The sequence below is a fragment of the Vombatus ursinus genome, unplaced genomic scaffold, assembly GCF_900497805.2.
Source record: "Vombatus ursinus unplaced genomic scaffold, bare-nosed wombat genome assembly UNPS02014799.1, whole genome shotgun sequence".
Taxonomy (NCBI): Eukaryota; Metazoa; Chordata; class Mammalia; order Diprotodontia; family Vombatidae; genus Vombatus; species Vombatus ursinus.
The window spans coordinates 30911364-30926388 of record NW_020954577.1 but is presented as its reverse complement, the minus strand read 5'-3'; the positions used below and the strand labels follow the sequence as shown (position 1 = coordinate 30926388).

General features: G+C 41.0%; 1 protein-coding gene across 3 annotated transcripts in view; it reads right to left on the bottom strand.

Annotated features, from left to right (window-relative positions):
- Positions 1 to 15025, bottom strand: part of PLCL2 (phospholipase C like 2) — a 323803-nt gene that overhangs the window by 75352 nt on the left and 233426 nt on the right. For all 3 annotated transcript variants that reach the window (XM_027872451.1, XM_027872449.1, XM_027872450.1), the window contains exon 4: positions 10903 to 11106. In XM_027872451.1, coding sequence (XP_027728252.1) covers positions 10903 to 11106 — 204 coding nt within the window. The remainder of the gene's footprint in view (positions 1 to 10902; positions 11107 to 15025) is intronic.

Genomic DNA, 15025 nt, shown 5'->3' with positions numbered 1-15025 from the left:
CCCACAGCATCCTGCAGTCCCTAGTTTATAAGGGCTTTGTGGATATTCTGTATTTACTTATCTGGGTACTTGTAGATTATTTCCTGTAGAATGTAAGCCCCTTGAGGGAAGGCCCTGGTTTTGTTTTTAGTTGCTGTTGTTATCTTTCTTTTCCTAGCACCTTACATCATGCCTAGCACATTATATAAGCTTAACAAATGTTTATTGAATTGAATATGTTAATACATTTTCCTGCGGGCATTTTTGGAATCCAAAATGGAGCCCAGGCAGTGGACCATCTCTACTTTTCTGGTAGGTGGAAAAGATCGCCTGAAATAATCTGAGGAGCTCCAGGAGGGTCCTGCATGCCCCCAAGTATCTCTTCCATTCAGTTACTGTCTCAATCCAGACTGAAATTTCTACCTAACTTCCACATTAGCCATCTAAGGGAAATAAGAGTTTACATGCCAAATGTTGCCAGGAGGAAGAAGGAGAGAGAAAACTCTATTAACATATTAAGGAAGATTAGCCAATCAGATTATTTATCTTTCATTTTGGGAGGGATGAATTATCAAAGATATCTTGGATTCTCCACTGCCTAAGGCTGGTCATTCAAATCTGGCCTCAGATATTTATTAGCTGTGTGACCTTGGGCAAGTCACTTAACCTCTGCCTTGGAGGAAGCTGATGGTTCAGTGGATAGAGCGCTGGAGTCAGGAAGACCAGAGTTCAAATCTAGCTTCAGACAGCTACTGGTTGGACGACCCTAGACAAGTCATTTAACCTGTGTTTGCCTTAATCCACTGGAGAAGAAAACGGCAAATCACTCCAGTATCTTTACTGAGAAAACCCTATGGCCAATATTAGCTGCTGTGGTCCACCAGGTCACAGAGTCAGATACCCCTGAGCAACAACAATAAGAAAGTTGGTCTATAAGTAGAGGTGTGGGCAAGATTTGTAAAGGCTTGAGGCAGGAAGACCAGAGTCCAAATCCTGCCCTAGACATTTCTTAGTTGTATGACCCTGGGCAAGTCACTTACCCTCTGTCAGCCTCAGTTTCCTCATCTGTAAATGGAGATCATAATAACACCTATCCTGTGGGATTATTGTGAGGATCAAGTGAGATAACAGAGGGTGTTCCAAGGGCAGGAGGGCTAGTTTGATTATAAATAGATTGATTATAAACATTCACTTTCTCCTATCTGTACAAGTGTTCCTTAAATACAAATAATCACTTTGAAATAAAAATGTTTATCCTCCCATCAATTGATGCAGCATAGGAGATGCTCTTAAATCCGGGTGTTCCAAGTTTCAGCAGCATAAAGCCACACTCAAACTTTTGAGACATGCCGTATCTCTAAAGTTCTTTATAAGCCTGGAAGTGCTATAGAAATGCTAGCTGTGAGCTTGACACTCGTTTTCATAAAAGTCTGTGCTTTCCTTCTACAAGAATCCACTTGCTCACTCCCTCCACCAGCACAGATTGCAAATCCCTTTCAACTTTAGTAGACACTTTTCCAGAAGTACTGAGACTAAAAAAATTCACCCCCTGTGGCCAACGTGTGGACAAGCTTCTCTGAGTGTAGCTGGGAGAGCAGGCATACGGTCCCTCCTTTACCAGGTCTTTCTGCATCTAAAGCCTTTCCAGATGGGCAGGATCTGCCAGAGTAGACTCAAACAGCATTGCCTTTGAGACCTCACGGTCTCCTCTACACCACAATGAGGCACGGGAAGAAGACAAGAGTGGAAAATTCTAGAATTCTTTAGGAAAGGGATGGTTTGTAATGATTGAAATGATTGTGGTGAACCAGTATGAACCAAGGAAGAGAGCTGAAGATCAGGGGAATCCCAGACTCATAGCATGTGTGGACTTCCCCAAGGCATCTGACAAAGTCTCACATGACATTCTTGATGACAGAATGGAGAACTGTGGACTAGATCATCACCCAGTTTGGTGGATCCGGAACTGTATTTGGTGCATTTGACCAAATGAATGGGTTGATATCGACCTAGAAGGAAGTTTATGGCCAGATGTCCAGGGACTTTCTCTTACTCAGGTCTAGTCATCATTTTTTTTTTTTCTTCTGGTCAATGACTTGAATGAAGGCATACATGGCACACTTAGCAAAGCTCGGCATGGCATGAAACTGAGGTGGATAACTAATATACTACCTGACAGAATCCAAAGCAAAAAAGATGCTATTTGGCTAGAACAGTGGGCAATAGTGAACAAAATGCCAGCATTAGAGCAAACTGCCAGATCTCGGTGAAGGAGCAGAAGCAACTTTAGGCTTCATGAAAGGAAAAAAAAAATCTATCAATTAACCGTAAGTAGAATGGACTGCTGAGGGAGGTGGAAGGCTCACCTTGCCTGGAGATAAAGAAAAAGGGCTAGATCCCCACTTGTTGGGAATGTCAGAGGGGACTCTGGCCAGCTTGGACTTAATCAGGGATTCTTAACTTTTGTGTGTGTGATGGACCCCTCAGGCAGTCTTGTGAAGCTTATAGATGCCTCAGAATAATGTTTTAAAATGCCCAAAATAAAATATGTGGGACTATAAAAGAAACCAATTCATTACCTTAAATATAATTAGTCAAATATTAAAATAAAAAGTTTAGAGACCTCCCCCCACCAGAAAGGTAAAGTACCTCCAGTCATTACAGGGTCTCTGAAGTCTATCCCAACTTGGAGACTAAGATTCTCAACTTCAGCTTCCTCTTCCATAAGATGGAGATAATAGCATCTACATGTAAAGCACTTTGCAAACCTTAAACCAATAATAACAATAATAATAACAAGCATTTATATAACACCTTAAAGTTTGCAAAATTCTTTTATCCTCACAACAGCCCTGGGGGATAGGTGCTATTATCATCCCCACAGTAACAGATGAGGAAACTGAGGCTAGGAGGTGAAGTGATTTGCCTAGGGTCACAGAGTTAGTAAGTGTCTAAGAGAGGAATTCAGGAATTCCTAATTTGAAATCCAATTGTTTATCCATTACACTACCTGTGTAACTATAACATAGACAAGACATACATTTTAGCTATATATAAGGCTAGGATAATTTCTAGGCAAGGCCAACAAATGTCATGAAGAATCTGTCATACTTCTAACTAGTATTTCAGTAAGAGTATGAAATACGTATGTGTGTGTGTATAATAATAAGAGCTAAAATTTATATAGCACTTACTATGTACTAGGCATTGTGCTAAATACTTTGCAATTATCTCATTTGTACATTGTACACATATGAATATGTATGTGTATATATGTATGTGCACATATATGTATATATGTGTAGATGGATGGATAGATAGATAGATAGATAGATGGACAGATGGATGGATGGATGGATGGACAGATGGATAAACAGACAGATTCTTTCATAGCAACGAGCACAGGCAGGTATAGAAGCTACGCACTCTCACATTCAATCAAGTAGCACAGTTTTCAACTAAGGATCTGGAAGAGTCATTCATCCAATAATTTATAGGTATTTCTTGAGCACTTATGAGCAAGGCACCATGACAGGTGCTGGGAAAACAAGGATAAAACAACTACTAGTCCTTGCCCTCAAAGAGCTTTCATTCTGAAGAGGAGGGGTGGAGCAGGGAGACTAGTTTCATTTCTGGCACCAGGATGGTTGCTAGTGACCTCCCAAACCCAAAGTAGGGAGAATAAAGTTGTAGGTGTTAGAGCTCAAGAACTCAGGTTCTAGGTCAATCGATCTCTCTCGGTCTATAGGTGAAAGAATCTAGAAGCAATGACTCCAATGGGTTAATTCGTAAGTACCAAACACTGTTCTTGGTAAATTTGATCACCATTTTCTGTTTAAAAAGGAGGGGCCCAAAGCAAACACCAGTGATGTGCTCCTGTCTCTTTTTTGGGCCAAGGAAAACAGAATTTGAATGTAATGAAGAAATTATTCCAAGAACGTTGCGAAAACAAAACAAAACAGAAATCAATCTCAAACCAAACTCTCAGACAGAGCCTGGAATCTGTGAAAACCTAAACAAAGAAGAAGAAGAAAAAACTAGATCCTGGCAGTCTAGTTCAATATTTCAAGGCAAATTTCAATGAAGTCAAAATTTTAAATTCATATTTTTCTTTTAAAAAAGTCCTTCTCTGAGAGGCCATTTCTTTTCACAAACTATATGTCACTGGCCACGCCATTTTCTTTTTCCAAGTTATCTCTTAGCAATGACCAAGGTGGACTTTCATCATTATTCCCGTCTCTCAAAGCTGAACACACCAAGGGATGTGCCATTTTCCTCAAATACTCAAGAGTAAAAGATTCACCCAAAAGAAGTAGTCAAGGTTATACAGGCATAAAAATGAGCACTGAAAAAGATGTGTCCAACAAGATGGGTGTCTTGGCCATTTTTTAGGAGAACATCAGACGAATGTAAGCTCTTCAAGGGTAGGGACTATTTGATTTATGACTTTGTCTCCCCAAACCCCCAGCACAGTGCCAGGCACACTGCTGACAATAGATGCTTGTTGAACTGAATGAAACCAAGGTCAGTGATGGTGGATAATGTGATCCTAGGTTGTTAATCAACAAACATCAACTGAGTACCACCATGTTCAGTGCTATAGTCAGCCCTAAGGGGATCCAGAAATAACAGACGTAGTCTAATCTCCCAATAAGCTCATGAGTTATTGAGAGAGAAAATACTGACATATATGAAACCACAGCAAACAACTGAAGACTCTGTGAGCATGCACATATACAGTGCAGTGGACTCGGGAGTCAAGGGACTTGAATTCAAATCTGGCTCTGCCACGTATTACCTATAGAATCTTAAAAGAGAAAAAAAATAATGACAGGCCATAAACCTTCACATATCTCAATTTAACATTTGATCCCAAATCAAGTGCTGTTCTATTCAGAGCTTAGGCTCAGAAGGAAGCCCTATTTTACTTGGTTTTTTAACAGCATATATCTTCTGTCTAGAATTCTCCCAGGGTGGAAGGAGAGAAGGTCCTTGAGAATGAAAAATGGGCAATCTACGTCACACAAAGACACGTCAATGCAGCCAGAGGGGGTAGGGAATCACTTCTTGAATTATCCTGATTGTGCGGACAAAGGTGCCTGACAGAATGTAAGCCCACTGAAGGCAGAGACTGTTTCACATTCGTCTTTGAGCCTGGAAGATACTTAATAAATGCTTTCTGATTGATTGATGGTTCCATTTTTATGGGATAACAACTCAACTCTTCACTTTGCTTACTCATGCCTCCGTAAAGAGCTCAAAGGAGGCGTGCTCAGGAGCCAAATGTGATGCTAATGATATGCTCTGATATTTGTATGATATTTATATGTGAACTTGTCATCTGCCCCTTTACAAGGTGAGCCGTTGACGAGCAGGGATTATTTCCTTTACTATGTGTATATCCCTAGTGCCTAACACAGTAGTAACAATCACTTGTTGATTGATTGACTCATTGACTTCAAACCACAGCTTCTTCTATTAGATTGCTCCAGTAATTGGCTTTGCACAACTAGCTTTAGTACCCCCCGGCAAAACTAAACAAGTTATCCCCATCCACGTCACAACTTTCCCTATCATGGTTTTGATATATCATGGGTCGGCATGAGAAAGAAACGGGAATTTTGGGGAGTTTTTACAGAAGCTGCAGATGATATAGGAAAGCCAGCAGATGACAGAAAAAGTTTAGAAACTTGGAAATGCATAAAATATATGTACAGTATTGTTTAATAGCAACATAGTTTATCCTTTAATAATGTAAACACCCATAGAAGACAAAGAAAAAATTCAGACTGCTTTTCTGGTACAAAGGGAGGGCCAAAACATTTTACACGGATTTTCCAGATCGCAGGGGGCACCACATCTTTAACCCCCATAATGTGGAAAGGATAACTGTACAGCATGTGGGACTTTGACAGTGATAGAGTAATTGTATTTCAAAATCTCTTTGTATTGATAGTCACCCCATATCCAGCCACAAGATCTGAAACTAGAGTTTGTGGGTTTCTGACTCTTCCTTTTGAGGACCCCACCCCTCCCACCCTTTCCTTACTGAAAGACTCCATTTCTCACACAAGTAATCTGTAGTTCACTCTTGTCTTCTAGCAGAGCCACCTCCCTAGACTTTGTATTCCCACTCCAGTGACTGGCAAAGTTTTCACCTCCAATTAAAAGACGCTTTTTTAACGATGACTTCTGTAGTGATCCAGTGACAAAAGAACCCACGAAGGAGGCAGGAATCAAGAGTAACCTTATTACAGACCATCTCTGGTTTGGCCCACATGACCAGAATCCTGAAATGTAATTCCTCTCTTCAGCACATTAAAAAAAGGCCAAGAAAAAATAAATAAAGCCAAATCAACACAACGCAAGACGCGGCTGAGCTCACCCAACGTTGGTACTTTCTTTTTATGGAGAATCCTGATCAAAGCTAATAAGTAAGGGGGAAGAGTCATCTTCTACACTTAATTTTAGAAATAGTTTCTACTCTAGGAAAATAAAGAGATGTTTTACTGACTGAGCAACTCAAATCACAGGTAAATAGAGAGGACTGAGAGATTCAGAATTGAATGGAACATTCTCAGTCAGTCAGTAATAAACTATCATTTATTAAGCACCTACTACGCACCAGTCGTGCTGAGTGCTGGACAAATAATATCTTAGAAGACACAAGTTGTTTAATACACACAAAATAAATGACCCTTACTAGCTAATTGGACTGACCATCACCATCATTTCTTGATCCAAACTACAAGAGGTCACCACCAATAAATTGGAGGTGAAATTGAAAAAGAAAGTGTGGAATGGATTCATTTGGAGAAAAAATAAAGAACAAAGGGAATATGTTGGTAAAAAATATTTGGATTTGTATCCATTAAGACCAACTGGTTTCTAGGGAAATATCATTCAAACACCAGTTGGTTTTGGGTGGGGTGAAGCAAGTTCACCATTTTGGGAGCGTCCCATTAACTATACTCATGACACCTCCTAAGTTCTTTTTCATGTCTCTCTTTTTCATCTTCTGATTCCTCATCTTCTCTTTAATCAGAAGCATTATCTCCAATTTCAGGGGGGAAAAAACCAAAATAAATAGAAACCATTTCTTCTTTAGAGAGCTTTTATGTTGTGTATCTCATGAAACCTCTTAATTTCCCCAGTTTTCCTCTCCACAAGTGATCTCCATACTTTAGTGAGATTCATTCAGGCACAAGAATATATGTAATATCTTCAAACGTTTGCAGAAAATCCTAAAAAGAGCCAAATGGCTGGATTATGGCTTTGATCGTGTTTGTAAAAAAGGTGAACAATTACTACAGCTTAATAAAGTCTCCTGATGCTGCATCGTGGTATAGAAGGTACCTTGGGTTCCTATAGGCTATGACAGTGCTATGTGCTCCATTTGGCAGGGCCTATCAAGATGGAAAGGTTTTGAGTATGAGCCCAGAGATGGACCGAATCATGGGTCCAGTCAAGTTCAGAGGGGCTCATCGCTTTTTCAGTGGCAGTTAAAGGACAAGGGTTATGTTATCCTTCACTGACGGAAGTTTCCATACCAACAGAATCTTAGATCCTGGGAGTATTCAAGTAGATTCTTTGCATTCAAGCGATAGAGCTCATTATCAATCACAGTTTTTTTTTTGTTGTTGTTGTTTTGTTTTTATTTTTTTGCTAGCCAATGGGGTTAAGTGACTTGCCCAGGGTCACACAGCTAGTATATGTTACGTTTCTGAGGCCGAATTTGAACTCAGGTCCTCTTGACTCCAGGTCCAGTGCTCTATCCACTGCAACACCTAGCTGCCCCAATCACAGTCTTTTTGTTATAACACAATATTCTTTTGTCAAGAGGCAGAATACAGGCATGAAAAACAAGGTGGGACTTAAAATTGAGGAGATCTGAGGCATGAAAAACAAGATGGGACTTAAGATTGAGGAGATCTGAGTTCAAATCCAAGCACTGATACTTTCTGGTTGCATAGCCTAGTTGTGTGTATCACTTGACCTCTTAGTTTCCTCATCTGTAAAATGGGGATGATACTTGAAATACCTACCCTACAATGTTGTTGGCAGGAAATAAGTTGACAAACATTAGTGTGTAATATGAATGCAGGTGATTTTTTACTTTTTTGTCCTCATATTACAAAGGGAAGACTTACAATGCCTTTTTCCAAAAGTAAGATGTCAAAAGTGAGAGAAATAATGTTTCTAAGGTGAACTTTTGATCAAGAGCCATAGAATTCCTTAAGGATAAAAAATAAAAATGTAAAGGCATCTAGGCAGCTCTTTGGCGTCATTGATAGAGCACTGGGCCTGGAGTCAGGAAGACCTGAGTTCAAATCCAGTCTCAGACACTTAGGAGCTGTGGGACCCTGGAGGAGAAGTCACTTCACATAGTTTCCTCTTCTGTAAAATGTAGATAAAAATAGCATCTCCTTCCCGGGGTTGTTATGAGGATAAAATTAGACAATATTTGTAAAGTGCTTTGGAAATCTTAAAATGCGACATAAATGTCCAGTACTAGTATTCTCATACTTTAAAGGCTGTAGGTTACTCTAGGCCTTCTCTACATTCCCTATCAATATTTTATGAAACCAGAGCCTATTAGGAGTAAGAAGGGGCCCTTGACTACTTATTCTTTTCTTTTAACTAGTTCTTCACTACCATACTCTAACTTTCCTCTTGTAGGGTGATAATATATTGTCATAAGAAGAGAAACTATGAAATATTTTTTTTCTAAAAAAAAATGAATACTGATGTTCCAATGAAAAATGACCATAAAATATTAGAAGACATTTTTTTCTAATACGGCTGTGGAGATGATTTGAGTTTCATCTTGACTCTTTTCATTACTTATTTTAACAGACGGAATTAATGAAAGGAGGAAATAGACAAAGCCAGAGGCACAAGGCATCAGAGCTGTTGGAATTCTGAATCAGAGAGTACAAATTTCCTCATCTCTAATTTTTAATTCAATCAGAATGTTTTGCCTGATCATTTTATAACACAAAAATAAGGCAAGATGAACATAACAGGATCATCAGCCAGATAGTCTAGAAACTAGAATAATCTACCTAGACTACACAATGCCCATTAGCGCAGACTTTCGAAGTAAGGAGGGCAAATCATAGCATAGCCACGTCCCTACTCCAGGCTGGACACAGCCTTGTCTTTGATCAGAGGCCTTCACACTAATACCCAGCAATAGTGATAAGCCTCTGCAAGTTGTTTGGCCTCTCCCAGCCTCAGTTTCTCCATCTATAGAATGGGGATGATAGCACTTAAATCACAGGATTGTTATGGGGAATGACCTGTTAATCCATGAAAACCTTAAGACCATATGAAAATGCCCATAACTTAAAACACTGCATGATGGGAGGCAGTGTGGCATGGCTGTAAAAGGTATTAGATGGGGAGTCAGAGGATCCAAGTTCAGAGTCCAGGTTGGTCACTTGCTGTCCATGTGACCTTAATTTCCCTGGGCCTGTTTCCTCATCTGTAAAAATCAGGGGGCTTACACCTGACAGCCTTCGAGCTCTCCTCTGGCTCTCAAGCTTGGAGCCGACGGACAGCCTCCAAAAGGGAGCTCAGCTACCCGGTGGAGAAGTGGCTTATCCCCACAGGAGCTCAGGGATGCTGCCAGAGGCACTCCGTGGGCACCAGCTAGCACTCGGGAATGGGGAGGGGGTGGTTAGAGCAATCTTGCCTCTGGTTTTGAGGGAGAAATGAGGAGCAGCCTTTTGTGGGGGGCGAGGGGGGGAGATCATTGTTGTCAGACTTCCTTACCCTGGAGCTGATTAGAGAGGACATGGTGGGAAGAACCCCGGTTACCTCTTCATCATTCCCTGCCTTCCAGGAGGTAGGAGGAACAGGCTGCATCCCCCTTCTCTCCTGGGTGCCTGGCCAGGAGGCCTCCTCTCTTTTCTCACCCTTCTCTGGGAACAGATGGGGTGGGAGGCAGCCCCAGGGTACCCCGTTCACACTCAGGCCTCCTTCCTTCCTGGGGAGTTGCTACAGCAACACATCATTTTACCTTCCATCTCTCTGTGAAGGCATCAGCTGGTATAAACACTCTCTCTCTCTCTTTCTCCCCCTCCATTTTCTCTCTCTTCTCCTTTCTCTCTCTCCCTCTCCCTGGGCTCTTTGACTTTTTCTCTCTTTCACTTTCTCTTTCTCTCTCTCTCTCTCACTTTTTCTCTCTCTCTTTCACTTTTCCTCTCTCACTAATACTCTAACCACATCTTTCCTTCCCCCCCCCTTTCATACCATCCCTACGCCTCAGGTTTGATGCTGGTGTGTCTTTGTGTCAGTGAAGTCTGGCAGGGTCCAGGAGAAGCATTGGTTGGTGATCGAATTCTATCTTCTTTTTTAGGACTGAATGTAGGACCAAATGCTTCACAGGATTAAGGATTATATTTTCAATTTACAGAAGGTTTTTGATCTCTTTACGTCGGTAGTTGTTTGGACCTTTTCCTGAAATCCCTTGCATTTACTAGCATAGGCTGTTTGAGAGGCACCTTATAGCTGTGGATGGAACACTGGCCTTGGGGTTCAAACCCCACATCAAACACCCACTAGCTGTGGACCCTGGGCAAAGCACTTGACTTTCTATACATCTGTTTTGTCACCTACAAAAAGACGTCCAACTCAATGGTCTCTGAGGTCTCTCTCAGCTCTCAACCCTGTCTCAATACTCAATACTCCTGTCTATTGAGGAAAATCACGTGAGTCTTACTGAGATCCAAATCAGATTGGGAGACCCAATCTCACAAAACAAAAAAAAGGCCTCATATTCATGGGAACATTTCCAACACAGGAATTAAAGCATGAGACGGGGGAAGTGCTCAACACACCCTTCCACCACATGTCTGGCGTATCATCTAACAATGCCTTTCTCATTTGGCTTCCATACAACGCCAAAGAGCCACTTACCATGTCGTACGTGGTGACAATCTTTTTCAAAACCTCCGGCACTATCCCTTGCAACTCCATTGTGGGGTACTGATCATTGAGATTCAGCACCACCAAGGGCGTGTTGTCCGGTCCAAGTAGGCGTGTCGACACGGCCAGAATGCACTGCATGAGGTTTGCTACAGAAGAAAGTCCGCATAATTCTTTGAATGAAACCACTGCATTCTGTTAAAGAGAAAGAAAGGGGTTACTTCACAGTGAGCTATGCTTTCCCATTCCTCCTTCAGGCCACTTCGTGTCATACTCGAATGGCCTGGCATAATGGTCATTAACAGAGCCTTGAGTGAACTGGATGACGATCATTTTATCCGGAAAAGAAAAAAAATTAAATGGCTATTTTCCAAAGTAAATGTAGTTATGGACATTTGTAACCGGAACTTTTCCAAAGCACTGAAAAAGGCAGAGAGGCAAAATTCTTCCGGAGGGCATGACCTCTCCAGACTAAAGTTCACAGCAATGCTAATATTGACATACAAGTGTGAACACACAAAAACTAGCTCCTATCTACCTTCAAGGGGGAAAAAAAAGTGTATTAAAAAAAAGTCAGCCATTGTTTGAAGTGCACATATACCACAGGAAAGGTGAAATGAGTATCGTAGAAATTTGAATCTCACCGGGTTATTTCCTGCAATACACAGACAAATACTTGGGCCAGCATTGGCTCCAGTTCCAAATGCCCTTTGAGCAGGTGGTGGGCCGGTGACCCCATCATGGGCATACAGCCCGGGGAGGCATAGCCTTGGCTTTCTGAGCTAACTCATCTTCCTTCTGGTCCTCTGTAAACTCTCATTTGTGTTCCCAAAGGTCTTTAGGTCCTCCTTTCAGATCACTAGAGGCATACCACAAGAACATCCATTTAAGAAAACTCAAGGATACCTTGTGACGAGAGGCAGAGCATGGGACAGAGAAAGCACACTGAGCCTGAGGATGAGTCTTGGCTCAGAAACTTAGCCAAATGACATCGAGGAAGTCAGCTCTCAGTTTTCTCATCAACAAAATGGAGATAATACAACTTACATGACCTATCATTGGGTTATAGTGAGGAAAGGGCTTTGGCAATGGTAGAGGTCTATACAAATGTGAGCTGTTGCCATTAGCAGTATTATACTAGATATCCTCAATACCTAAAATACTTAAAACCACCCTAAGACTTTGGGGACACCTGATATAAAGAATAATAATGAGGTACCATGGGGTAGTGGATAAAGGGCCAGACTTGGATTCTAGAAAACCTGAGTTTAGCCCTACTTCTGACATATATAACTGCCTATATAGGACATAGATAACCTGATGAACCTCTTCAGATCTCAGGCAACTAAGACTCTAAGTGACAGATGGTTTGCCCATCTGCATCAATGAAGGGGCTTTCCATACTGGAAATTCATTATGCAAGTCCAGGACCTCTTTCTCCAATATCAACAATAAGCATTATCATAACAAATTCTTAATATTTAAAGTTATAGTCACAGACTACCATCAATAGGGACCTAACCTCCCTGGGCCCCAGTTTTTCCATCTATTAAATGGAGCACCGTCATAATAAATTCCTAGTATTTAAAGTTAGGCTGGGAGGCCAACATCAGTGGGGAACTCATTTAACTTCCCTGGGCCTCAGTTTCCTCATATGTAAAATGGACAGGATGGCCTCCAAGTTCAAAATCTATGGCCCTATGACTCTGAGCCCGGCAAGGTAATTATGAATGAATGTACAAACAGGGGTGTCGATCTGAGCAGGAGCTGGCAGCTATAGGCGAGGGTATGAGAAAGAAAAACATATTTAACAACAGCCTACAGAAGTGAGTAATCATTGTGACTTTTGCCAATTACCCTTGTTTTAGGGAGGGGGTGACTAAGTAATCCTTCTGAATTATTTTTGGCTGATTCTTATTGTCACATTTAATGCAAGCATCAAACTGATCCCTGTATCTTTTTGCCACCTCCACTGTACATCATCTAAGGCCCAGCCTGAGTTAGGAGATGCTCATTATCAAGTCACCCACAAAATGAGAAAATTTTCAGCCACAATTACCCTCTAAGTCTGTCTACTCTATGGAAAGAAAGCAACAAGTTATGTGGGCAGAGGAAAGATCCACACCCATAAAATCCCAGTGCCATGAATTAATGAAGTATCTATTTTGCACAAAATTAAATGTCTGCCCAGTTTGCCTGTCCAAGAATTCATGACTGTGCTCCCTGCTCCCAACTTATCCTTGAGAAAATTAATAAACTCCCATCAATTGAGTGAGCCAGGATTTTCCCCATTTTTCTGTTTCCGGATAACTTTCTGCTCCTTGGGTCCTGCAATAGCTACAGAGATGGTGTTCAGGTAGGTCAGTATCCTGAATGGATGCATCATCGCCTCGGGGCATGGCACACTGCACCCTATGGTCAGTTACGCCTAATACTAAATCAAGATCCCATTCTCCAAGAAAGATGGGTATGCTTTTATTGTATGCTCTTCCCCTCCTTTTTTTTTTTTTTGGATCAACCCTTCAATTTCACTGGGGTAGGGAACTCCCAGTGAGGAGATTTCCTCCACCAACGCAGAGCTGCAGCTTAAGAATCACAGAATTACTTGGAGGCATTGAGAGTTACATTGCCAGCATATGTCAAAAGAAAGACCTAAACTCAGGTCTTCCTGATCCCTGGCTTGGTTCTCTACCCATTATACCACACAGCCTCTCATTATATTTTCCCTCTAAGGGAAATCAAATAAGAAAACATTCACCAACTAAATAAGAGATTATACAGCCATCAACGAAGACTGGGATTGATGGTTGAAAACTGACCAATAAAAGATTTGGTAGATCTATGGAAACAGAGTTCTCCAGAGCGACAAGGGACCTTAGGGATCATCTGGTTCTTTCCACACATTTTACCAACAGGGAAACTGAGGCTTAAAGAAATTACTGTTTGGCCCAGGTGCTTGGTACACAGTAGACACTTAATAAATGTTACTTGATTGAAGAATTAGCTTTAAGGTCACAAAGGGAACAAGAAGCTAGCATGGAATATAAACAATTAAGGAAAATGTGCAGAAATCACAGAGCAGATTCTACCAGCCTGTAGAATTCTTCCCATTGTGGCCATTTCATTTTTCTATTATTTTAAGGTACCTAACCTTTCAGAGAATACTCTACAATTGGCCAGTGCCCAGATCTTTGGATTTTTTTTTATCCTCCATAACCCCCAGTACTTACTAATTATAAATGACATTTAAATGGCACTTTGATGTTTGCCAAACATTCTACACGCCTGATTAGAGCCACTAGTTACTCAACGAAGAAGGTTCTACAGATGTCCTTATCCCCACATTAAAGATGGAGACATTGAAATTCTGAGAGATTCAGTGATTTGACCACAGGATCATAGATTTTGAGCTTGATGTCATTTAGGCCTCATTTGACAGGTGAGGAATTGAGGTTCACAGAAGTGAATTTTTGCCCAACGCTCCCCAGGGAATAAATGTAAGACTAGAACCTGAATCCAGGTTTTCTCTGAAGTATCGTTCAATCTGCAAGTCTCATCATGGCTACACAGTCTGTAAGCCTCAGAGGCAGCACTGAACTCAGGCCGAGTTGAGCATCCATCCACCAGCCATATGGTAGCTGCTCAGTAAATAATTTGTTGCGTGATTGCTTTTAGACACCATTATATTCTCCACATAGGCAGACCTTATCTCCTACTATAAACATAGATACCTTATAGTCTTTATTTAAACAAATGAGTATCTATTTTTAGATATTTAGAAAGTCTTCTAAAACAATGTTAACAAACCAAATGAATCCATCAACCAGCAATGATTTCCTGAGCTCCTACTCTGTATCCATCCAGTATGGAATCCATTATAGAAGGTACAGGAACATCACAGGCCCTGCTGCACCTCTTGAAGAGATGTTCAGTTGTGTTCACATTAAGGAATATTTACAGACATCAAGGCAGAAACAACATTTCTGTTTCTCATTTACATCTTCATAGGAAAAAAAAAGCTCTATTAGCAAACTTTTGTGATAAAAGACAAGACAAACACTTGTACCATGAGTTATCCATTTTTCAGCACAAAAATATTCAATTGCACTTTTAA